We start from the raw sequence: 26396 nt of genomic DNA on the forward strand, positions 1-26396 counted from the left end.
TTGGTCCTTCATGTCATTACGTCTCTCAGGGGTTTGTTGGTTATTTAAAGTGATCTGTTCCCGTCCCCCCTGTCTTCAACACCTGAGCAGCACCGTCCCTGACTCCAGCACGTCAGCCACTCGGTACTTGCTGATTGACATGGCTCCCGTTTACTTGTAGGGGGCACAAATCACCAAAACAACACACACTTTGGGGCAGGTAGGACAGACAAAATGGCTCAACATAACAAGGATACTTGATAAACAGTCACGTAGCACATTGGGCTAATAGCGGCATTCAGTCTCCTCATGTATCCGCCTTATTAGATTGCTGATGGCGTGATGGATGGAGCGACCACTGCCAATTATTATTCCATAGCAAAGGAAGCAGAAGTGAACTGACTTGCTCGTAAAGCATGTGACTAAGCCCTTAAATAAGATATATTATATATGTTGTTAGATTGAAGGAAACTAATGAAAATTGCATCTTACATTGTGTAGTCGTTAGTCCTTGAGATTTGTGACATAATGTTGACGGCATTGTGAAAGGGTTTAAAATCTCTTTAATGGCTGAGGAGACTGGCGGGGAAAGTCAGAGATGCTATTACAGTTGTGCTTGATTGCTCCAGAGGGTCGAAATTGCTAAATTTGAAAGTATTTGTAGATGTTTAAAAATAAATAAATAATAAAAACTTATTTTATGCTTGGATATATCTACAGCTTGATCACCATTGGTGCTTTAATAGACATTTCACTAGTTTACAAAATAAACTCTTGAAACATTTCTGATTTTATTGGCAGCACTTCCCATATCTTGCCTGTCTATTGGCCTCGAGATGGAGAAGCAGCTCTATCTTAAACTCATCTCCTGTACCGGGGATGAACAGCCAGTGCCGTTTCCTTATTTCTCTTTCCAGCTGATAAGTTTATAATCTATTGCTCGGTGGCCACAGGAAAATCGGGGACTTCCTCTTATACGACCTTATCAATACTATCTCCCTCCCCTCGCCATCTACCACACACAGGCTCCTTCCTTCCTCCTGGCGGACATTTTTTTTCATATTGAGAAATAACCTGTGCAGCTGCATGCCCCATCTGCGTAGGCGCTGATAACACTAGGTCTATTCAGCCATGTCCAGAGATTGGTTTTACCGGCGACCAATTAAAACGTGTTTGAGTACCATCACACAAAAGGAGATGGAAGAATAAAAAACTGCAAAGGTGAGCTCTGATTGGAAGCAAACCAGAGCTGGACCAATGAAATGATGTCGGCCGCAGAAGGCCATCGTGATTACGCTCAGTTCAGACTGAAAGCATGAGCTGCCTTTGCACTTTCTTGGATTATGATTGAAATATAGTTTGTGTTCTTAAACTTAATCAAAAATAATATCAAGACTTAAGTTGAATAATACTCATGGCAAAATCGAATTTATAGTATAGAGTATTTTATTGATTTATTTAATTGAGCAACATAGCAATACAAAACTGTCTGTTCACATCCAGCCAAGGCTGATAAACCCTGGAGTTTTCCTGTTCAGCTGACGTACTTTTGGGCCGGTCGGATTAGATGTGTGAGAGATCAGTCAAAATGTGCACTTCACTTCTGTTCACACTTCAACAGCCCTGTCATGTTACGTTTTCCCAAACTTCATTTAGCCTTCATTATCTATAATCCATGGTCTACTCCCCACTGCCCCATGGTCCCAGCAGGCTTGTGTCACTGGGGCTGGTCCAGGAGTCAGGACAGAGCTGATAAGGCAATGCTCGGAGAAGAAGAACGACACTGCGGCTGCATGGATCCAGCTCGCCCCCGGTTCAACCCTTACTTAGGGGTCTCACCTGTGACACAGAAACAGGTAGTGTGTGGTGTCACATCAAGCCTTGCATTTATGAGAGATTATTAATTGAATTATTAATACATTTTCTGAAACCACTACTTTTCTGACACTCTACCTGCTTTTCGATACCAGTGCCTTAACGGTACTTTTTTTCAATACCTGTGTTATTTCCACTCAAGCAGCAATAAAAACAGAAATTAACGTTATTACCTCCTAAGCTGCAGGGCAGACCAGATCCACATCAGGACAAAAGTAAACTTTTCTAAACATGAGCTACGCTGTTTGATGACAAAGTGAAAGTACTAAACACGTCAAAGATCTGTTTCACAGTGAGAGCGCTCTCTCTGTCACCAATCATTTACCAAAACTGTACCAACAATACCTAATACACAGTGAGTGCTCACTTTTCCACAAACAGTCTTTGATATTCTCCTCACTACTGAAGCTGGAGTTGGTAAACTTATAAGCTCAGCCTCCGTAACTCTGTCGCCAAAGGTAAAGATGTCTTTCTTGTTGTCACTGCCAGGTTGTGCTCTTCTCTTTGTCTAAGGACTCTAGTTTGTTATTCAGGCTCGGTTTAGTACTGGTTTATAACTGCTTTAGTCTATGTCCTGGTTTGCTCTTGGCTCAGACCTGTCGCAGACCGGCTCTGCCATCTCTAATAATTACAAAAGTTTTAGTAAGTTATAGCTTTGCTTCACTTAAAAAAAAACAAAAAAAACAGCTGCATTTTCGCACGCGTTCATGTTGCTTTTTTAAAACCCACTGCGGGTCATATAATGACGTCTGGAGGGGAAAAGTACAGAAACAAGGCACTGAAATAATTTTGTTTTTTCAATACTGCCCCCTACCGGAGACTACGGTTGGTACCAAGTACAGTGGGGAAAATAAGTATTTGGTCTGTTCCCCCATAGACTGTCTTTTGGATTCGGCCAAATACTTTTTTTCCCCACTGTAGGTACCGTTTAACAGTACCCAGCCCGACTTTGGCGTCTGTGCTTTGTATACAAATTTAAAATCACAAAACCCTCTTGTGTGTCCCTGCCTTAAATTGCAAAATTCAGTTATGCAATTTCCTCTGTTCTACCAACTGCATTAGTTTGTTAAGGAATTGCCTAATTACCGTCAGTCTACATGAGATTACTTGCATAACTATGAAGTGCTTCAGGTTGTGTATACTGCAGGAATGGAACAATTCATTTTTGTCACGTTTCGATTTGTATTTCGCTTTGAAGGACACAATCTCGATTCATTTCAATAAATGGTGTGTGCTGAACAAGAAGTACAATTTGATTTTTTTTTTTTTTCAATAAAATTTCCTAATAAGCAAAAATAACTTTCCCATATTCAATATCCAATAATTGACTATGTATTCCATAGTAACACATACAAGCTACATGCATTCCTCATAGGGAGCACTACAAACAGCAACAACATCTCACATACAATTGACATTACTTTGACATTTGATACAGCTTATTCCTTCTGAGCTTACCAGATAGAATGGTCAGAACAATGTTTTTAATGTGATCTACTGTTGCTGCAACGTTTTGGCAACGAATGCTCCAACAGCACGGATTTCTTGTGTTTATCAGAGGCAAAGCTATAGGCAGTGACAAGGTACAGTGCGCTTGTGAGGCAATACTTGTTCACAGTTTTATCTTTATTCACCAGTACCTTCCCCTGGTCATTATAATCAATAGAAAAATCTTGGGGATACTAGTGCTTGATATCTACTTTCAACCCTCTTTACTTATGTAGGCAAAGTAGTATAGGGCATTGACAATGCGGTTTGAACCATATGCCCTACCTGATTACACCCTGTTCTTGTTTCCAGATGTGAGACGGTTCAGTAGACTTAAAGAAAAGAGGGGGGGAAAACGATTTAAAGCCATTTCACTTAGATCTTCTAGCATCACAGTTGTATTCTGTTGCCAATAATTAGTTCAAATATAACAGAAACATGTTGATACCAACTCACTCACTGCAACTTCATGTTTTGGCTTGGTCCTCCTTTCTCCTACATGCTCTTCATTCAAGTGCTCTCAGCTGAACTGGCATGGCAAAGCTCTCATTACATTTTGTTCAGTGGCACAAGTGCTGTCTGAAGAGGGCAGGATTGGTCTGGATCCATATGAGGCTTTAGACACACGGGGCCCGATCTTCCGCCTAGCGCAACAACAGCATTGCTCAAGTAGACGAAGTTGGTATCTTGCGTACAAACACCGTTGCACCAGTGATTTCGGAGGTAGCCTGAGGGTGTCACTCATAGAAAAAAGGGGTCGACTGAGGCTGTTGTTCTAAAAGCAGTGCTGACTGCAACAAGCGCTTCCTCTTCGCTACATTAACATTGCAGGCGGCCTTGTGCGCTCACTGGACAAACTAAAAACTATTGCTCTGTTGACTTTAAAAAGGTTCTGCAACTGGAATAAATACAGAATTTATGACTTTTTGTGATTAACTTTTAAATTTTGTAATTTTTTCTTGTACCGTGTTACTATTTCATTATTACAGAGACATAATTTCAATTTATAAAACGTAAAATATCAATGCTGAGGCTCCCAGACTAATGTTTTTAAGCCTATTTTTAAGCCCCATATGCCCCATATTTTCACCAGGACCCTGATGAGATCACATTAAAACCAGGACTAGATCTGGACTAAACCAATACTAACCCAGGCCTAAACTAGGCCAAACCAGGCTAAAATAGGCCAAGACGCAACTAAACGCATATAAACATTTAACCTTTGTTAAGAGCAAAATAAATTTAAAAAATAAACGGAAGTTTTCAAAGAGGAAAACGACAGATCTTGAATTACACAAGAAGCAGCTTAGGTTAATCAAAGTCACTACACCTTGTGGTGTACTGCTATGCTCATTTTGCTCAGGAAATGCATCCTGACTCTGCCGATTACCCAACACATTGCCACCAACTGTACCGCAGTCTGACAACCCTGCCCTCAGATAATGGAGATTTGCCTCGTTCACATGCAGACTGGGGTAGCAGCAGCAGCTCTAACCAACACTACCTGTCTTGTAGAAATAGTGGACATTACATGAGTCATCCTCTGAGCCAGGTGTGTGTATGGAGACGTACACATGAACAAGGGCTTCTTTTTAACTGCACTCTCTCCTGACAAATGCTCCCTCTGATTGCATTATACAGTACTGAGGAGGAGAGGAGATCCCACTGTTTGGACTCTTTCGCAGCTGCTCATTCCACACAAGAAGCACAATAAGTAATAAGAGGATGAAGAAAGGCGGGTGATGGGGTGAGAATTGCCATGGAACGCCACACGTAAACAAACAAATGATTTGTTGAAAAAATTGCTCAAATCATGTGAGCAAAAGGGAGGTGGGATAATTATTCCAACTACCCAAAAATACTTTGGCTTAGTGCTGGTTCATACCTAGATTAGACTTGCTTTTTAATGGTTGGACTAATATTTTCCAACACATAAAGAAAAATCACGCAACCATAGAGTTATGATCTCTTCCGAGGCCCTGTCCAAATAAAATAAACTTTTTGTTATTTTTATTCCGCCCCCAAGCCAACAGAAGTTTCCCTCTTTTCTACTGTACGTGTGGCAAAGCAGTCACTATTTGTGTTTCAACGAAGGCAGACTTGATCTGCCTTTATCCAGAAAGAGAACATTTTACTTAGTGAACGTGCTGCGTGCCAGAGGCGATGCATGACTTGTTTTATGTTTGCACATTTGTTAACAACTAAGGCGACATCTCTGGTCACATCAGCCCTTGGGTGTAGCTTTTTTCTGTCAGGGGGAATCTCTGCGCAGTTTCTTTTATGTCATTATTAAGATTTGTGTTTGTGTACAAAGGAAAAACAGTAAAGCATGCATCTCTAGACCTGAATCTGGCACTGGAAGAAACAACAGTCTCAAAATGTGGTATTAGGACTGCAGGTGGTTCTTCTACTGAGACTTGATGTAGTTCTTTTACACTTCTGGTTCATTCTTTTATGTAGTATGCTTTGCTGGCTTACTCATTTAAGTTGCAGTTTATCAACATTTTATCCTAGTTAAGTCCTGTTTTTGCTCTGTGACAGTCCAGGTCCTTCTTTTTCTTTTTTTAGTTAAAATGATGTCCTACAAATAAAAAATGTGCGATGTGCATTTTCATTTTCAAGTCCTCTCTGATTCTGAATGCACTTTATGGTGCCATTGAGTATGCCATTCACAGAAGCATACAGAGCCAGTTTTAAGTCTGGTATTGATCAGAACAGTAGTCGCACCTCGTGCCACGAGGCGTAGTAACTACCAAGTCACCGTGGAAACGATGTATATATATATTTTTTTTGTTCGTTTACAATTCTGTGTGACGGATCTATGGCTGATTAAACTGTAGACTGGGGGTCAGTTTCTGGTTGATCATCCATGATCCGTTTTTTAATAATATCATAGCTTTCCCTTGTCAAAATCATATAATATTTTAGATTAGGGCTGTGCAATTAATCAAAATTCTATTACGATTTTGATGATTACACTAGACGATTATAAAAATGGAATAATCAATAAAAAAAACCTACTGATTAGTGCTCACATTTTGCTGAAAGGACAACCGAAATTTAGAAGCCTCTATATCCTTTGCCCAGGGCTGGTTGTTGCAGAAAAGTCTTAAACTCTTCTACAGGAGCAGACATCACAAACGCAGCTCAAAGCAAACTCGTATTATTTCATGGCACTGGGATGATTGTTTTTTTTCCCCCTTCGCATTTCTCGTGCTACTGGCACATGCTTTGGTCCAACATAAACAAACAGCGCCCTGTGATGATGTCATCAGGCGGCGCAGCTTGGTTTGCTTGGGCAGGTGTGAGGGCTGGCCAGCAGGGGGCAGGTGAGCCAGGATAAACTGTACCATATTTAATATAATTTGGACTTTTTTGTAACTGTATTTAAAAAAAAAAAAAAAAATTAAAGGCAACAAATAATCATTTGAATAATCATGATTTCAATTATTACTAAAATAATCTTGATTATTATTTTAATTTAGATTCATTTTACACAGTTTTAAGTGATCCTGTTCACTTTGCCTCTTCTACTGCTGAAGCTCTCCAATATGTATTCCATCACCAAACTCAAAGTATAATCATAAGTATAATCATGATCACTGTGGATTTGCTGGCAGGCCTTTAGGTGACAGTAAACGCTACTGCCTGCAGAGTTTGCTTCAGGCCATTTTGAAGGTATTTAAAAGGATGTTTTTAAGCTTCAGTTATGCATGATATGTCCATTTTAATAAACCTGGGAACCATCCTTGTGCTGCAGAAACAAATGATAATGAGCGAGTGATGATGATGGTGAGCCAACGACGTGTTGAAAAATGTGTCATGATTATTACAATATGAACTCACTGGCCAAGATTAAATCAGTGCTACATGTATCAGAGCCACTGATCTAGAGCGAAGGTCTTGGCGAGATGGTATATGCCCAATATTTTCTGTCATGGTGTGAAAGTTTGGTGCATAAGGTTAGCATTAGATACATGGCACTTCACTTCCAAGATGGCCGCCCTCAGCTCACTCCCACCTCAATTATTCATGCCCAGTTGTGGATGAATAATGTGTTTTATTGATCCTCCTGATAAGCAGATAAAGGCGCACTTGTCATTAGTGGCCATGATCCTGATTGTGATGGGGCTTTCTCCTTGTTTTCCTGTCGATGTGTCAATAATCCGTCTGCGCCACTGGATCACTTTTGCATTGTCCTATCCTATGTCTCTAATTTAGTTTGAGAAGCCTTGCCTTAACTGTACAATCAATGGCCACATCCCCAAGATTTGGCAGTGTACAATGTGCCCGGATCTTTTAAAGTGATTTGCTTAATTAGAATTTTGCTATCACCGAATTTTCCTGTTGTATTATTTGTTAAATATTAAGCACAAAAAATGCACTTCCTGAACAAAAAAGTTAGCACCTGGTTTTAAGTAAGCAAATTGGTTTGAGCCTCCTTTTGGATAATGGGTGATTATCTTTCAGATGACTACAAGTATTTAACTCAAACTGATGCGTTGAATAGCCCATTTCTTAAAAGGGTGGGTAAAAAAAAAAAGAAAGCAAAATGCTTCCCAAGGTCATGGAAAAGGTGTTTGAGAAAAGTCAAATTATTGGCATGCTTCAAGAAGAGAAAATATCTACCAGAGGTTAAGAAGTCAACCCAGTGTTTTATTAAAAACTGGACGGATTGTGGGGATTGGGAAAACCATCATCAACTCTTCCAGTATCAATATAAGATCTTGGTGAAAAATGTGTGCAACACAATGCCTCAGTGAATGCGTGCCAGAAAACCTCGCTAAAGGCAATCCAGCAATGTATGCTGCTTTTCATCCATACAAAATTGTCAAGAGGGAGTTTTGTTACTACTTTATTTTGCTAGTAATCCACAAGACACACATGATAAACCAATATGGATATAGTCAAAGTTAACCTTGTTTCGTGTATTTTTGTCTTCTATCTTCCTCTCATCTTAGCCTTGGATAAGTTTTTCTAGCTTACTGCTGAGTTTGTTTTGTAGTTCTAACGATTATGTATGGAATAAGACTGAATAAGATAACACCATTTACTCAAGCCTGTGGTGTGCACAAAGTTCAATGTCCGATGCTCCCTTTTGGCTGGTTTATAGGAGATCATTTTATGTTTACAGTTGGGTAGCAGCTATTGCATTCAGTCAGCCACCATTCACTATTTATAACCCTAATGCCATAGCTTCCCACCGGTAATGACCATATGCTCCAATCAATGTGACACATAGATCACCTAATAATTCGAGTAAGCTCCAGTAAAAGGTGCTTTCAGTCTGCAGACCTGGAGCTGGCCCTATACGCTCTGCTTTTGTGCCGGGCAACAGAGGAGCTATAAAGCTAAAAATAAATAGTTCATGGATGAGGCGGCTGCAAATAGCACCGAGGGAGAATCAATGCTGTGCCCTGGAGCTGCACAAAGGCAAGGGCCCGGGCCAATGCGAAACCCCACACAGTTAACTTCTTATGGGCCACAATTAAAGCACACATTTGGAAACGTGGTGGTAATGTTCATAATAGAGGGTAGTAATGATATCACAAGGAACAAGAAGCAATACATTGAAAAAGCCTGTAAACATAGTACGATTGGTTCAGATACGCTTAAGGACCTGTTTATGTTTGGATTAGTCCTGGTTTAGTCCCGATTTAGTCCTTCATTAGATGTGATGTGAATATATATACAGTATATATATATAGTATATATATATAATTCATCCAAAAAACATGAATGAAAATGGTCATAAGACATGCGATAACTATTTATCAATCCATCTTTTCATGACTTTTCATGGGCGGCACGGTAGCACAGCTGTTAGCACTCGTGCTTCACAGCTAAAAGGTCCGGGTTCGATTCACACCAGGGACGGGGCCTTTCTGTGTGGAGTTTACATGTTCTCCCCGTGTCTGCGTAGGTTTCCTCTGGCTACTCCGGTTTCCCCTACCACTAAAAACATGCACAATAGGCCAGGATGAATGAAAGTGTGTTTGAGAGCATGGGGGACGATGGATGGACATTAGCCCGAGGCTACAATCCGGTGTGGCTTGTTTACATGCCTGAGACCCATGTATGTTCATTAACATGCACTGGCCGATCAAATAAACCAATAAATAAAAATAAAAAAATTACACATGTTGCAAAACAATGGTGTTGTAACAAGAGCAGGACAATGACGAGGTTGAGTCATTCCTGCTCTCTGAGGCTGGACATCGATCATGCCATGTTGGGTGGTCGTGCGATCATCCTCAGATGGATCATATCTGTGTGTGACACTGACAGGAAGTAAGTCCAACAGCAGCAAAATATCATGGACATGAAGAAAACATTCAGGTGTTGATCAACACTTTGTCAGTGTGCTTTGTCGTTATGGCAAATGTGTAATATCAACTAAAATGAGCTGTGCCCATAGCCTTGTTGGTGAGGCTGCAGGACCTTTCCCTCTGACTGATAAAGGCCTTGGTAATGTAGGCTATTGGCTTCATTCCTATGTAATTTTATTTTAGAGGCAAAATCTAATTAAAATGATGCTTTACCAGACTATTGTATTATCCCAACAAACTGCTTTGAGTGTGTTAGCTAGGATTGTCTTGGTTTCTGGGTAAGGACAGAGAAATCTGATTATATTTTACTACTTTAGTGGTGGCTTAATTCATTTAAAGGTTTTTCTGAAGCCCAATAACGCGACATTTATGAACTGCTGTCACATTGAATGTCAAATTTCAGTTGGGCGAGGAAGTAAGGTCTGAAAGTAAAGTATGTAAAAATCTGAATGAGCTTTGTTACTAACAATGCAGAAATTATAGCTGTACGAAAGCTTAATAATTCCTGTTAAGGATGACTCACTGATGGGGTGAGCCATTTGTTGTTGAGATGAGTTCAAGTTGGATAGATGTTTGTTTTTCTTTTTTGCTGAGTCCAGGTTGATCATGTTTTTGTTATCACAGGAGGCCAGTGGATGAACTGTGAACTGCCCATCTGTGTCCTCTCTAACAAGTGTTCTCGTGGTTGGTTTGGCTGACCTTTAACCTGTTTGCACATTCAATATATTATGATCCTCCGTTTAGATGCCAAGTTATGGCCTTGTTTAAGTTCGTCAATTATTATTTTAAAGCAGCAATGGCAATTTTGGTGCATCTCGGTTTACCTTTACAGGGGAATTGTTTTAGATGTGTAATTCAGTACAGTATATGAAGGCTCGTTAGATGGATCATTTTCCCCGAATTAGACTTTCCCCTTGTGATCAGAAAATACAGTATATTCCAGTATATAGCATTTCTACATGCTTTATTTTAGATAATGTTTATGTGTTGCTGTTTTTCTCCACAACTGTTATTTTAAGATTATTCTTTGTTGAAATACTAGTCCAGTCATTTGTCCTCAATTTAACCTGACTCATGTCTTTTTGATTTTGTCTGATTCTGATTTTATAGCCATGGGCATAGTGGTTGTCATTCATGAGACTTGTTTTAAAGTATTAGGGATCTCATGTATTCTACTTTAGTGCTCCTACACTACAGAACACCACGGTTTCTCAACTCTACAGCGGCACTAAAGCTTTCTGTTGCTCAATCTCTTCTGAGTTTTATGACTCAACCTGCTCCTGACTCTGAGTTGTCTGTCTGCATCAAAAATATCCGAAGAAGTTCCTAAAACTAATGTGCAATGTGATGCGTGGTGAGATGGATGAGGCAAAATTTTACGTTGATCAAGCTGTTCATTTATGCAAACAAAACAAGGGTTTGGGGCAAAGCTCCAGAGTGTGCCTTATTTGGTCAAATGCATGCCTAAACATTCACGTGTGTCTCTAAATATCCCACCTTGGTCATATAGATTGACATGTCCTGATCCTCGTCACCAACCAACTCATGTCAATAAGCAGCAATGATCAACAAGGAGAATTTACTCAATTTGGTATTTTAAAATCTACTCTACAGGCAGAGACTCGCACTCACCTGTCCTGCTACAGTCATTGTCTCAATGAAGTCAGAACGGCCATTTTATTGTGAAGGTAATATTGAAAATAAAGTGAGCACCTTCTAAAGACATCAAGCATCCATATTGAAATTATCACTGACTCTGCATTCAGTATACAGTTCTTATCTTCATTTATTTATTTTTTACAGTGGTTTCAATAAATTAATCTTATGTAATAATTTGGTGTAACTGTGTTTATTACTTAAATTTATTTTTACCAACAATAATGTTCCTACTTTATGAACAATATAAAAAAATCTTATAACATTCTTTTTGCACCCCTTTCTTTCTTTACAAAGCTGTGACTGTCTCGTAATAATTTATTATTTAATTTATTATTTTTTCCATATAAAATGTATAAAGATGAAAGATTCATTGACTGAGCAAATAGCTAGATATTAAATAGTCTTTAGTATTGGCATTGAACCTACTTTTTAGGATGCTGTCAGACATTTCTCACGTTCCCGTGCACCTAAACAAAAAAACATAGGCGCACTGGTGCAGTGTTTGTTTGGAGCCCTGATTTTTAGGCAGGGCAAACAACAGTGAAGAGAAACGGAGTCTAATTCTCTTGTTTATCTTCCTGCACAGTTGTAGGTTTACTGTATATTGTACATTTTGTGTGTCAGTGCCTTTATTATTGGGGAATTATGGGATATACTGTAAATGGCAAATAGAGTCTGAGGATTTTATTCAAAGTAAAGAAGGAAGGTCCATGCGAGTTGTTGAATGTTGCATAGATAACCACATCAGGAAGTACATCAGTTTAGACAGTAAAAGGAAATTGAGTAAATATGCATTATGGTCCAAAATAAATGCTGTGTAAACTTGAATTAATCTCTCTTATCTGGTTATCTCACGTGACCTTGCTATATACAGTAAGCCCACTGAGCGTTTTACTGGTCTGCCTCAACATGACTAGGCTTAAAATTGCGCTCTTATATCTAACATGCAGAGAGACGTCCCAGGACAGCTGCACTGAAACACACAGCGCCATTATCCTGTCCTAATTACACCAGCTCTGAGTCAACCTCGGCTCCTTCTCATGGGGTCCTTCTCCTGTGAGCTCCCCATTTTGAGTCCTCTCAAGTGCTTCCTTCCTGTCACGGTTGTCGTCCTTATTTGGCTGCAGGAAACTCCCACCGGGCTTGTTAGACGCTTAACTAGTTCAGACGTGTGAAGCAGATCTCTGTTGTGTGGATGGTAACAGGTGGAGACAGGCAAATGCACCTGTGCCACTCGGGGTGGGGGGGCAGCAGCTGAGTGCGGCTGCAGGTTTGACTCCAGTGTACTTTTAATATTGAAGCTCCTTTAACTATTACCTTAATGTACTGTATCCCAAAGATAAAGCAACGTGTTTGCCATCGTAAAAATTGGCCACAATTTGTTGCATATTGATTTATTTGCTAGTTTTATTTATTAGTGTGATTGAAAGGTCATTTTCTGTAGTGGGAGTTATGTGTTTATCAAAGGGACGTAAGATATGTTTCCTAATTGCATTCAATTAATTATTACCATACCGTTCATTTGCTGAATTTGACCCCTGAGGCTTGCAAACTCTTCGACGCGGCGTTCTGATGACTCCCAAATGACTCTATACAAAAAGTTGTGGAAGACATGCTTGTGTCTGTGTAAATAACATAAATCATTGAGAGTTTTTAGTTTGTGATAGAATTAAAGTATTAGGCCACAGCTCCTACAGTGTTTTCTCATGCTCTGCCAAAAGTAGAAAAGCTTCAACGAGAAAACATGCGACTGCTGCTGCAGGCTCACTTGTCACTTCACATTTTTGCCAACCACAGTGTGTCCCATGGGAGTCGGCTCTCCTATCATAGCTGATGGGACTAATTTGCATACTTTCCCAAAATCAAATCCCATCCCAATCAAGTAAATAGCACAGCACAGATCTAAAAATGGTTAATGGTGTTGGGGGATCAATCCTGGAGCTATAGCTTTGTGCGGTCTCTCTGAGTGAAGTCTGCTCTCCTCCCTGTGTTAAGGAATGGGCTCTCATCTTGGTTAAAGAGGATTGTATGGTGGTTTGACAACAAAACAAATTTGTGTTTAATAAATTTAAGCCTAAATTGTCGTCTTGGAAGCAAGTGCGGGCCAGACACTTGTGTGCAAGACACTAAACAAAATGAGTCAATAAAATCAATCAATTAATTGTTGCTCACCAATGTTTTATTGGCACTGTGAAGCTGTCTGTATGTGCAGAGGTGCGTAATAGGAAGCTATTAAAGCTCATATGACACCTTGAACACAATATTCTACAAGAACGAAGCACTTAACACACAATCAGTGTTACCAAGGTTGACTTTTTTTGCGATGTTTGATATTAATCCTTTTTTTTTTAATTCAGTGTCTGCGTACATTGGTGTGTGAATGAGAGTATGAATGGGTGAGTGGATCCTTGCTGTAAAGCGCTTTGAGTGCCTAATGTAGGTGGAAAAGCACTATATAAGTTGAGACCATTTACCATTTACCAATTATTATTATTATTATTATTAAGTGATAGGTAATATGCAGGTTTAAAGTGATGAGTATATAAGATGTAAAGTGCATATTTACACAAGTGAGAAGGACACAGGACACAATAGAAGAGACAAATGGGATACATATGGGGAGGGAGAATTATGTGATTGGATGGATAAGTAAAACAGAACTAAATGAAAGGGATATGATCATGTGTGATCATATGTTGTCATTACATTGACACTCCGACACCCCTTTGTTTTTGTTTTGTTTTTGTCTGTTCTTATGTGGTGCATTAAAAAGAGTGTGAAGGCGGGTGGGTTAGTGGATGCCCCTGGTGGTAGGCCCATGGCAGCGGAGGAATGCCAGGAGGGGCCCAAACCCCATGATATTAATCCTTGGGCGTAGGATTTGACATATGGAGAGGTAGGTTTGTGATCTGACCCTGTGATGAACTCTCTCTTTTGAGAGATCATTGTATCGCAATTCAGTGCTTTTCCGTTTGCTTCAGCTCTACTGTATGCTCAAAGAAGTGAGATCAGGTGGATTAAGACAGTTTTAAGTGTGTGAACCATCTCTTACAGGCAACATAAAGCATCAAAGTCACGAGACTTTATAGCCCTGTCTAACCCTGTTTGTCATTAGTGCAATCCCCCTTTCTAGATGAAAATGGCAAGTTTTCAAGTTTCATCTTCTATTCTTACCAGTCTTCCATCATTTTTATCTAGTATTTGTCACTGCCCTGTGATGTGTGTGCCGCTCACTTAATACCCATTGTTGCAAGTCACAGTCGCTCTGTCCGTGCTCTGAACTAACGGGTGCCAGCTTCTCACTGCTTTTCTCAGCTTCTCAAAGTCTTTATCTTCGCCTCTCTCTTCTACATTAAAAGAGACATTTGGTGTTTGGAGCAGCTGTGTGACGTGTCTGTCCTCTCTCTTATTTTGTGGTCCAGGTGGAATCGCGGGACACGTTGAACAGCATTGCACTCAAGTTTGACACCACGCCCAACGAGCTGGTTCAGCTCAACAAGCTGTTCTCCAGAGCCGTGGTGCCCGGCCAGGTGTGCACAACCGTCCTACCATCAACACTACACCAAGATACAGCATATGGGCACTCATTAACCATTAAGTCTTAATACGAAACACAAATGATTTGATTAGTTTGTTAGGGTTAATGTAATGTGTATGTAACCTAATTCTGTCCCATAGCACAGGGTGTAATGATATTTTGCAATTAAATCTATCTTACACATTTCACCCTGTGTTCTCACTAAAACTTGCTGACCCACATTTCAGGGTTGTGGTATGTAGTTTAGTTCTTCTATCCCTTTTCAGAAATAAGACTTTCCAGTTTTCGGAAGAGTACTTTATAATTAATGCTTTTAACTACTGAAAGACAAATTACTTATTACTTATTACAGTGTACAAACTTTGTGTACACTGTAAATATAATTCAGTTGTCATTATAACTACTTTAAACAGTGAATTTGAAATAAATAAAAATGATAAGGTTGTAAACCTAGTTGTATTGTTAAAATTATTTTCAATGTTTAACATAGTAGTGGTTTTAATGTCGTTGGACTGTATTTCTTGTTCATGCAGTAGATATAGAGCAGGTCTAATTAAGGCTATTATAAATGTCCCTATAGATTACCTAGGCTTCAGTATGGCCTTTTATCACTATGGCGCTGGAGCGCTGTACTTAATTTGTCATTTAGGCCCAACGTGCAGAGGTAAATTGCTTGGAAATTGATACAAAGAAGCTATTGTCAGTATCCCCATTACATTACACAGAGAGTTATACATTGGAGAGACAGTCCCATGCAAATATTTGGACAAAACTGCTGGAAATTGCTAAAAAGGGAAAACAAATCATATCTAATGGAAGCACTTTAGACCTCTGCCAAAGCACTCCTCTAAGGCATAAAGGTATACTGCCCAAACATAGACACAAACTTAAGAATATTTGCACAGCTCCACAGGCTACAGCATAAACATTTTACTGATAATTCAGCCATCATGAGCTCTCCCTCTCTGTTTGCCCTGTCCCATGTTATGATTGTGCCAGTGTGGTTGTATGTTATTTACCTTGAATAAACTGTGTGCGTGTGCGTGTGACAGAGATAGTCTTTTATCCCTATGTGTGTGAGTGTATTTGCCCATGGTCCCAGCCTGTGTAAATACATGGTGACTTGTGTTTGCAGGTCCTGTACGTTCCTGATCCCGAGTACGTCTCCAGTGTTGGAAGCTCTCCCTCCCTCAGCCCCATCAGCCCTCTATCCCCCACCTCATCCGAAGCCGATTTAGACAAAGTGACGGTACGTTGACCACACAAATGATGGCACACACGGACGCTCTCTCGCTGCGGCATTAGTCCAACAGTAAACACCGACCAGATGATTCTTTAGCTATACACATATCCCATCTGCATTTTTCTCCCAGAACCAATGAGTAATTTAAGCTTTGGATTGGACCACACCGACAAGCCTGTGCTTCCCATGTGCACCACCTGTCATCGTTTCACTGTTGCTGTTTTCAATAATCACTGGCAGACAATGAGGGGGATACGTCAATCACTGGTCGCTGATCGTCATAGAATGAGAATTTCAGATACAGGAGATTATTGTCATTGTTCAAGATAAAAACGTTAACACCCTGTCAACTAGTCATTGCTTGTTGACCCTGACATGTTGCTCTTTTCCTACTTGTAAGAAATCAGCTATAAATAAACTGTCATGGGAACAGTTAATGTTTTATTATCACCATTCTCAGACTGAGGATGGCATAAGCATGTGTAGAGGGTCCCTGGAAAAAAAGAAAATTCACTGCAGATTTTATAATGACTTAGTCTTAAAAGTTTTTAATTATAGATGGAAACATGCCCAGAAGCTAATCACAATTAACTCTTAGACGCCTAAATTTGGTCTTAGACATGATTTTTAAACTGAATTCATTATAACGTGAGACTGATTGTGAGTGGAAGGGCCTTGTGATTTTTCCTATCCAGTAACTTGTGTCCGCTCTCACAAAGTTCGAGAACCTGTTTTATTATATTTAAAGTAATTTCACCTGCTACTGAAGCGTCTGGTTCATTTTTTCCAAATATAGTGCAGCCCTATCCACACTGTGTTGACAAACTAGCTGTAGTCTAGCACGCAAAGTCAGACACGCAATGAGACTAATAGCTGTGCAGTCATTGTGTCAGTCACAGCACATTCAAAAAGCCCATAATAAATACTTGCCCCAAGCAAATCTGTCATTTTAAGCTTTTCTAATTGTCATGCTGAAGGTGTGCGTCGAAAATAACATGCCGCCCTTTAGAGAATGGAGCATCACTTTATGAAGCATCTGTTACTATCTACGTTATTCATGACTGTTCAACTTGACAACTTGTTCAGCATGACAGATCAACCATTTTTGTGTGTTTTGTTATTATTCCGATAAACCCCACCAAAACACTTCTTTGTTCTACCCATTGTCAGTCCTAAGAGGCAGCAGTCACATCATTTGAGCCTTCACTCTTAAGCCACAGTGTCTGCAGCAGCATCAGAATGAGCCAATCATTAAGAGCCACAGGAAGCGGCCAGTGTCCCCTTAAGAAATATCTCTGTTTGCAGCTCTCCATGGAAACCGCCTTTTTTTTTTTTTTGCACCACTTTGTAAGAAAATGGCTTCTGCTGTCTTTCATCGCCATCACTGTCACTTCGGCTCCCACATCCTCCCACCACCACCGCACTGCAAAGCCCTTCTCTCATCTCTGACTAATTTCTTCGCCAAAAAAGAAAGCATTTTTTTTATTATTGCTTATCTATTTGGGTCACGCCTCTGAGAGCAATGAGAAGGGGGAGCTTATTCGAGGGGGTTGTGGTGAGGGAAGAAAAGGGTTGTGTGACTGCTGTGGAAATTAAGCCTTTAAAAAGTGATGCTGTGCCTGATATTTAAAGCAACTAATGAACAAGAGAAGGCTCCCAGACAGGCAGCCAGGCAGCAATTATTGTGTGCAGAAGAGGAAGTGCGCTTGGAAGACAGAGGGGAGCTAGCATTACCTCACCACAGTGTCCATGTTGTGTGTTGGTGGAGACGTTGTGCGCCTGTTTGTCTGTCCGATTGCACTGTTATTTTTTCCACATGAAGGTGCCATTTGCGTTTTTTAAAGAATAGGAGGAAGGACTTGAATATCTGCACGCTTCAGTTTCGTTTAGAGAAGCCCTGGCATCGTTTAATTATGGGCATAATTTGGTACTGGCTATGTCCATCATAACAAGGTTAATATCCAAATAAACGGCCGTGGGAGGTTTGTAGTAAAAGTGTGGTAGGCCAGAAAGGAATTGACAAACAGTGAGGAGGAATACAGAAGATGATTTTAAAAGCATAGTGTGTAATCAGTTAAAGAGGGGGTATTATACCAAAATCAGGTTTTGAGAGTTTGAAGCATGTTACAATGTTGTTGCCTTTTGGACTTTATACCACCATCTTTATTTGTCTGTACTTGGGACTGGCATAAGGAAAACACTAGGGCTGAACGACGTTGAAGTAACTTGCGATCTGCGATATGGCTGTGCAGTATCGTGATATTTCACTGAACCATTTCACCACAATATGTTCCATTTTAATCTTCTTCTTCTTCTTCTTCTTCTTCTTCTTCTTCTTCTTCTTCTTCTTCTTCTTCTTCTTCTTCTTCTTCTTCTTCTTCTTCTTCTTCTTCTTCTTCTTCTTCTTCTTCTTCTTCTTCTTCTTCTTCTTCTTCTTCTTCTTCTTCTTCTTCTTCTTCTTCTTCTTCTTCTTCTTCTTCTTCTTCTTCTTCAAACACTACATCATCAAGACCAAAACGAGACTAAAATTGAACGATATCAGGACATGTTTAACCACAACTGAACTTCCACACATTTATAATCTGTTTGCAAAGAAAACTGTCGATCTTAGTCAGATGAAGGCTTTAGTGATGTATATATATTGGCGAATATTGCATCGCCCAATATCACGATACAATATTTTTTGCGATAAATTGTGCAGCCCTAGAAAACACTCACTCTTATCTTGTGACTCCATGGAATGAATACATGTAGACGTCAGCCAAAAGACTGTGCTCTGCTGATCCCGCTCTGCCTCCTGGCCTTGCTGATATTGGCAGCAAAGTAACACATCTTGCAAAACATGGATCACGGTCTGAATGGTGTGTGTTGTAATGTGTGCGTATGAGTACATGCATGGGCAGCAAGAGGATTTCCTGTAAGAGTTGGATTATTTGTCTCTCTCGGGCATCAAGGCGTGTCCTCTTCATCTTGTCCTGAGCCCTAACTCAGGTTGGACACACTTACTGCAGCTCAGGCTCCACAGTCACCTTCATCCCCTCCACACTATTGGCATCTCGCCGGCCACCCACCCATGCTGCTCGCGTCCTTCCTTCCTCTCTGCTGCTGGGTCACAGTCTAAAATTAGCCCTTTAGGAAGTAGTTTGCCAGTTCTCGTGCCACGCAGTGTTATAAATTGTTTTCAATAGTTTGAGCAATAATTACTTCTTTTAGCTTGCTTGAACCTCCCCCATGAGGATAAGTCTAGCTTATCAGTTTTGGCATCAACAGTATGATTCATTTTGTGCAATGTTGCACTCTTTCATAGACAAAAAAACAACAACAAAATAAACACAAACAAATTAGTCCGTTTTTATTTGGAGACAGATGGCAGACGAGTAAATTGTGTGCAGCAAAGAATCGTCAGACACTGCTTTACTGAGAAATTTCCCGTGCCCACTCAATTTAGATCTGTGACTTACCCGGCATCACGAGGTATTCCAATAAGATACCACTAAACATTTATTTCCACGACGATTTCCATGCTTTAGAAAGGTTGTGTATATCTCCCAAGTGGTGTTTCACTGCTTTAAAGCTACATTTCACAACAGTACAGTGTGTACTTTGAGACTTCTCACCTCGTTCATTTGATGTATCCCCCTCATTGTCTGCTCCCTCTTGCAGAACACGGTCATGCCCACAAGGTGGAGCTGTGGATTGATTTTTGATTTGCATCATGTGTCACTGTCAAGGTCAAAGCCTGTTGTGTTTCCTGAGGGCGTCCTTTGAAATCGTTATTGCCACGTACAGACATATAGAGCTAATATTACTGTCAGTCAAGAATAACGTTACCTGTTTTGTTATTGAACTGTCAAAACTGTATCATCAGTGTGTACATTACAGCATGTTTTATTCATATTTATCCTCAGGCCTCCGTGAAAACTACATGTTTGCAGATGTGATGCCGATTTTCCTGTCTTGCGCTTTGAAATGTGGAGAGAGAGTGATTGGTTGGAAGCTAAAAGGATATTGATTTGTGTAGTCTAACCATAGCTGTCATATTGCTGCCTGCCTCAGAGCCAGCCCTCCCCTGCAGCCTCCCTCAGTGCATTTCTAGGAGGCAGCTCTATTTACTGTCCCCAGGCGTCTACATGCTCCTGATGGGGAACACATATTTCCAGTCTTCCTGCACATCAGTGACTTCCACAATCTCACAAGCCTCTTAGGGCCCGATCTTGAGTTTCTAAACGCAGGCTGTAGACTAACTAGACTTTTGCGCTGATGAGGGCGCTCTATGCAATCTTCAGCTTCATACCTGGCGCCGTAAGTGGGCAGGACAGGGGCTGAACAGGCTCCCATGGCGATGTCATGCACAGCAATGCCCCCCCCCCAGACTTTATCTCCTACAAGTGGATGTGGCATGGCTTGGTTGGGCGTAGATGCTAGTGTTTTGATCATGCATTTTTTAAAGCAATACTAAGTAACTCGTGCCCCTAGAGGCCATAAGCACCACTGCAGGTGTCGTGGCATGTTTCGTTTTTTACTCATTAATTGTCCGTGAGAGTAAATACTACGCTGACAGAAAAGACAAATGGAGAGAGGGATGTTGTACATCCAATTACACAATGGAGATATTTTTTTCCTTCAAACTTGGCTGTAAAGACTAGGTGGGGCTTGCCGCAGTTAGCTTTGGCCGTTAGCCTGTTAGCTTCTTCTTCGTGATTCCATTAGTGTGTATTGGTGGCTCTGACCCGAAGGCAGGAAAGCTGCAATTAAGATTTTCTGGCCAGAGACACCAGGGGGAGATGAAAGACCCCCAATCATCCCATTAACACTTGTATTACCCCATTTAGTTTATGTTTAGCTTTAGCTTTCGTGCCTGGGTCACACCTTATGTCCTGGTTTGGGGCTGATTATAGTTCATAGTAGATGGTCCGACATTTTTCTAAAGTGGTACTTGGTGTAAAATAATTGCAACTCACTAGTGCACCTCTTTCCCCTCCCTATTGAGCCCTACCTCCCACCCTCGTCACCTCAAACGGCCCCCGCCACTTCACCACTACAGCGGTTACTCTCCGTCTGAGTGGCACTGCTTTCATCTCTAAATTTCTGCTGAAGCTCTGCACTCTGCTGCTCTATGCTCCCATTCTCCCTTTGATGTCACGCAGTGAAAAAATACTTTATTAAAAATCCAGGTCATTCCAGGGTAAGTTGTAAGTCAAGGCAGCCCAGCATTTTTTCCCTCTGTTAGCAAAATGAGTATCATGTCAAAATCTATACAAGTCTGTAATGAATTCTTGGATAGGAGATTCAAATTGGCATAATTTTTATCATTTCCCACTTACTCAGCTGTAGTTTGTGTCGCCAACGCTACAATAGTCTGACAATCATAACTTTATCATTTCAAGAGAATATTTCATCTGAAAAATTTACTCATGTCCTTGTTACATTATTGAATTGCTGTGGTGAGAAGTTGGGTAAAAAGATGGAAGATATAGAAACAGTGCTGAGAAGGGAGCCTCCGCCACTGCAAAGTTTTTCAGTTTACCGATAAAGAAATTATTTACTGTGAATGCACAGTCAGACCATTTAGTTAGCGTCTCCTATAGTCAGATACAGTTGGAGAATGCATTTATTATTTGATGCAAAAGGAGGCAAACTAGGGCAGCAGTGATTGAACACTTTCCTGGAGGTGTGTTTTTACAGTTTTCAATAATTGAGTAATACATAGTCCATCAACCTTCTCAAATGCAAACCCTTGGAACCTCTGTAGTGGAGATGGTCAAATATCATCGACTGGACTGGTTTAGTTGAGAAAAACTGAACTGGAAGGTTAAGTTGTATTTTATAATTTCTTGATGTTTACAAATCTTCATCACATTCATAGTAGCTTCACATTGTGGTGCTTCTTTCCGTCTTTCGCTCATGCACTCTTTTTTTTTTTCTTGAACTAACAACTGAGTTTCTGAAGTTCTTTTACTATTTCTTGATATTTTCTGCTTTTGGTGATCAAATAAAAAATCTTGTGGGGCCGTTTTGATGAGACGAGGTTTAATAAGTGGAGTTAGTCTCGTCCCTCAGCTGCTCTCTCCATCTCCATTTCTGAAAATACTGTCTGCCCCTGAGCCCTGTGCAGGACAAACACTGCCCGTTTATTAAAGGATTTTAGCTGCACTAAGGATGCGGCAGTTCAGAGGAAGCAATATTCTCATATAATGTGGTAAAACATGAGCTCTACCTCCTAAAGGTCCACAGTCTACAAAGTTTTGAACTTGGTGTTATGAAAGAACTATAGGACAGAACAAGTTTTCAAAGGTAGGATATGTCATGTTTTTTTCATAAACATAGCCTTTATGTGTCCACAGATACGCGGTAAGCATGTTCAAATCGAATATAGGTTTTACTGATACCAATTGTAAAGTTGATTTATCCCCAGTTACGTAAATATGTTCATGATGTATAAGTTGTTTATGTTTACATTTTGTGTGTGGGATTTCAGGACGATTACCCAATCAAAGTACAGAATAGGCCCCACACTTCGCCAAATCCCATGTGGAAATGAACTTTAAGGGACTTTCTCCTTCCCCCACACTCCCAGCGTCTGTCCCCACTTAAGTCCTCATTAATGCTGGTGCAGCCTCAAAGCTCAGTGACAGAATTCAGGAGGTTCTTTCAAGAGAGGAATGACATGTTCACGTATTGTCAGACTTGTGCTTGTGTCCTTTTTTACGCCGCTGAAGGCAACCTCAGTTTAGTTGTAGTTGTCAAGCCTTTTTAAACCACTGGTGCACAGGGTACAGCCATTACCTGTCAGTGTGTGTTATACAAAAGGTGAAATCAAAAATGGGGGAAAATCCTAAAAATGTTCATGAAAATATGAATTATGCCAGATAAGGGGCAAAGTTGATTTGTAGAGTACAATTTGTACACAAAGTTATACAAAGGTGCTTTACAGAACATGGATGTAATAAGGGTAGGCTACATAAAATTACACGTAGAGGCAAAGGGAAGTAATTGTTATATAATAGATCATTTCAGTGGGTGAAGACTGTACACTCTTAAATACTCAACCTCTTAACCCCCACCTGAACCAAGCACATTTTCCCCAGTTTAGCGTTCCCCAAATCTAAAAATAGATTTGAAATAAGTGTGAAAACAGCGACTAAAAAGAGACTGGAAACACGATGAAAAAGTGACGCAAAGAAGCAACAAAAACGTGACGAAAACTTGACAAAAAGCAAGAAGGAAAAAAAACGATGCAGAAAGCAACAAAACATGACAAAAATAAGAAAAAACACCCTACAAAAATGTGACCCAACGTAGCAACAGAAAAGTCACAATCAGTTTTGTAGGTCTTAGCTTTCAAATGAGACGTTACTCTGGCCTATAGGCTGTAAGCTCCAGTCAAGAAGCTTTTAGATTAAGGTGGTTAAGGCGGGGGTTAAAGGAATAGGCCACCGTTTTTCCATACTATGATATGTTCTTACCTGAGCTTAGACTAGTTGATGCGTATCTGTCTGGTCTTTGTGCCCGTGAAAGAGCTTGGTTGCTTCAAACTTCACCCCCGTTTGGAGCTATACGAATATGCTGGGAGAGGCCAAATAACAAACAACATCTTTGGTCTTTGTGCGTGACTAAGCGAACACACAAAGACCAGACAGGTGCGCATCAACTCGTCTAAGCTCACATAAGAACATATCTCAGTATGTAAAAACGGTGGCCTGTTCCTTTAAGGTTGACCTTAGTGCTACCACACTGTGACATCAGTGACATGTATTTTCTGTTTCTTGGGTGACAATATTTGGACTCCCAACATTGGAAAGCATTGCATTATTAGGAGATCCCATTACATCAGCACTGTACAGTCTGACCGAGCGCATGATGAAGTCAGTGGATGCCAATCGCAGCGTGTAAGAGGGCATTGTACAGTGATCATAGCTAAGCAGCAGGGAAAGTGGGTGATTAAGTGACTGTACTATAGTTTGTGCATTAGTTTACCACTCACTTTATCTGTCAATGTTTATTTTAACTATTGTCCAGCTCTACATCATAACGGGATATCCTCCTTTAACTTAACTTCTCTGGCATGCTTTATAATCCAAGCATTCTGCGTCTTTCCTAAGCACCTTTTCTTTTCTTTTTTTTTGTAAATTGCTGTGACACTGCGTTTTCTCATGTACAGTGTGGGATGTGTGATAGCTGTCATTTTGCGACCAACACATAGCAACCCGTCTTCAGAAGTGTCAGATGTAATAGCAGGGAATATCTGTCCTGTTTATGCAGCCTTTCTCTGAGGGCGGACATGTTTTTGCTCCTACAGCTGCTCTGCGTGTCCCAGCTGTGAGTGGGACAGGTGTAAAGAGGACACAGGTGCGAGCATTTCGTTTGGTTTTTGAGACCGAATGAAATACTTGCATGTTCGTATCATGCGTAACCTTGATGGAGGAAAAAATGGAGTGGGTGCATGACAGGCTGGACTGTAATTTATTTTGCCTGTCAAGAGTGGACACAGCCATTTCAAGCTCTTTTTGGTTGTATAAAAATTAAATGGTGCTCTTTCACTACAGGTTACAATAGGGCAGAACCGAATCAGACCGGTGGCCTTGGGAACAGTGCGGATGAAAACCTCCAGCTTTGAACTAAAGTCATGTTACCAATTGAAATGCGTGTGTCTCCATGTAGTTACTCAAGTTGCCATGATATTAAGCTTGTGCTATCATTAACTCCGCTTTGTTTTTAATGTCTCATGTTTTGGAGGCTTGTTTTGGCTGTAGCAGACCGGTGCGCCCCCTCACTCTCTCGGGCAGTCGGTGTCTGGGCTTCTGTGTGCTGTGTGGGTCAGTGGCTGCAGGCTGTGTGCGTGTGGAGCTGGAGACAGTGAACGGGGGCGGAGCCAGGAGTGCAGCAGACAGAGCTTTTCACACTGCTGCAGCTGTTTACCCGAACTGTTTCATATGGGGAAACATGAGTATGTGGCAGAAACCTTTTCATACACAGCTACCCACATTGTTCATTCAATATGGCATCAGTGGTTTTCGTAGTAGCAGTAGTAGTCGGACCAATACTCCAAACTAGAGGTTGTCAACTGGTACTGTAATGTAATGGTCATGCTGTGAATGAATGACTATGAGGCAGGCAAATGTGTGATTGCGAGAATGACAGAAAGGAACGATTTGCATGTTTCACACCAGAACTGTCCCAAACTAGAAGCGTCTTGGTTAGAGGACTTGCTGACTCAACCACTCTTTTTATATGCTCTTTGCCGCTCCTAGCACACACTCTTCTTCCCAGTTTTTGTGATTTTTCTGCTCTCTAATATCCATCTTTTAGTGTCTTCAGTTCCCTCTTGTCAGATTCATAAATCTGTTGAGTCTTATCTCTTCTTGTCCTGGTTTAGCCCCCTTTCCCCAATTGCCTTGATAGAGAGCTACCCAATTTTCCTACATTTGTCATCTGTTCTATATCTGATACTTAACCACTTTTATAGTTGTGAAACATAACCGAAAATGCTATACAAGTAACATCAACCTTTTATTTTTTCGTGTGTTTTTCAAAATCCTCTCACCTTCCGGCCGGACATGTCCTCTGCTGCTCCCACTCACCAGACAGCAGCCTGTCTGATCCCACATAATGTCTCGGAGTTCGACACATGTCCCCATAGACAGCACTCAGACAGACATCACACCAGCAGACCCACCACGCCTAGTGTTTTCCAGCCCAGTACACTCACCATCTGTGGCACATCACTCTGCTTCTATGAAGATGAATAGACTTGAGAAAAATTGCTCATTGGTGGATATGTGTCAGTATGCATTAGAACATAATTGAAATACCTTTATAAATTAGGGACACATAACCTTTTGGTGTCTGACTGGATAAAAAGTCTTCATTACCTCTGGTGGATGTTGTGTTTTGGACACCATTACTAGTCTTCCACTTTGGCTGATGCAGTATTTGTTTCACTTGAGTGCATATTTGGGATTTTGTCCATTGCACCATGACTTCTGAGTGGTTAGCCCCTTCCCCACAGCAAAACAGTCCCAATTCCTTGTCTTTTTTTCATTAGTTTTTACGTCCTCTTCATGTCTGGGTGGGTTTCTTCCGGCTGCTCTGGTTTCCCACACCACCCATAATGGACTAATCTTCCAGTTAAGCTTCCTTTGATCATGATTCTGCCTCAAAATCTGGAAATGGGTCCCGGGCACTGCAAAGCATTCGCCCACTGCTCCTGAAAGGTTGTCTCAGCAGCGTTGAAGGATGGTTCAAATGCAGACAACAAATTTGCCTATGTGCACAATAAAGTACA

At 40.7% G+C, this 26396-nt stretch overlaps 1 protein-coding gene across 4 annotated transcripts in view; it reads left to right on the forward strand.

The window, feature by feature from the left end:
- The window catches only part of oxr1a (oxidation resistance 1a), a 143848-nt gene that overhangs the window by 98501 nt on the left and 18951 nt on the right, over positions 1–26396 (forward strand). For all 4 annotated transcript variants that reach the window (XM_079561756.1, XM_079561759.1, XM_079561757.1 and 1 more), the window contains 2 exons: positions 14753–14860; positions 16004–16117. In XM_079561756.1, the coding sequence (XP_079417882.1) occupies positions 14753–14860; positions 16004–16117 (222 nt within the window). The remainder of the gene's footprint in view (positions 1–14752; positions 14861–16003; positions 16118–26396) is intronic.

Source organism: Gobius niger (genome assembly GCF_951799975.1).
Source record: "Gobius niger genome assembly, chromosome: 8".
NCBI lineage: Eukaryota > Metazoa > Chordata > Actinopteri > Gobiiformes > Gobiidae > Gobius > Gobius niger.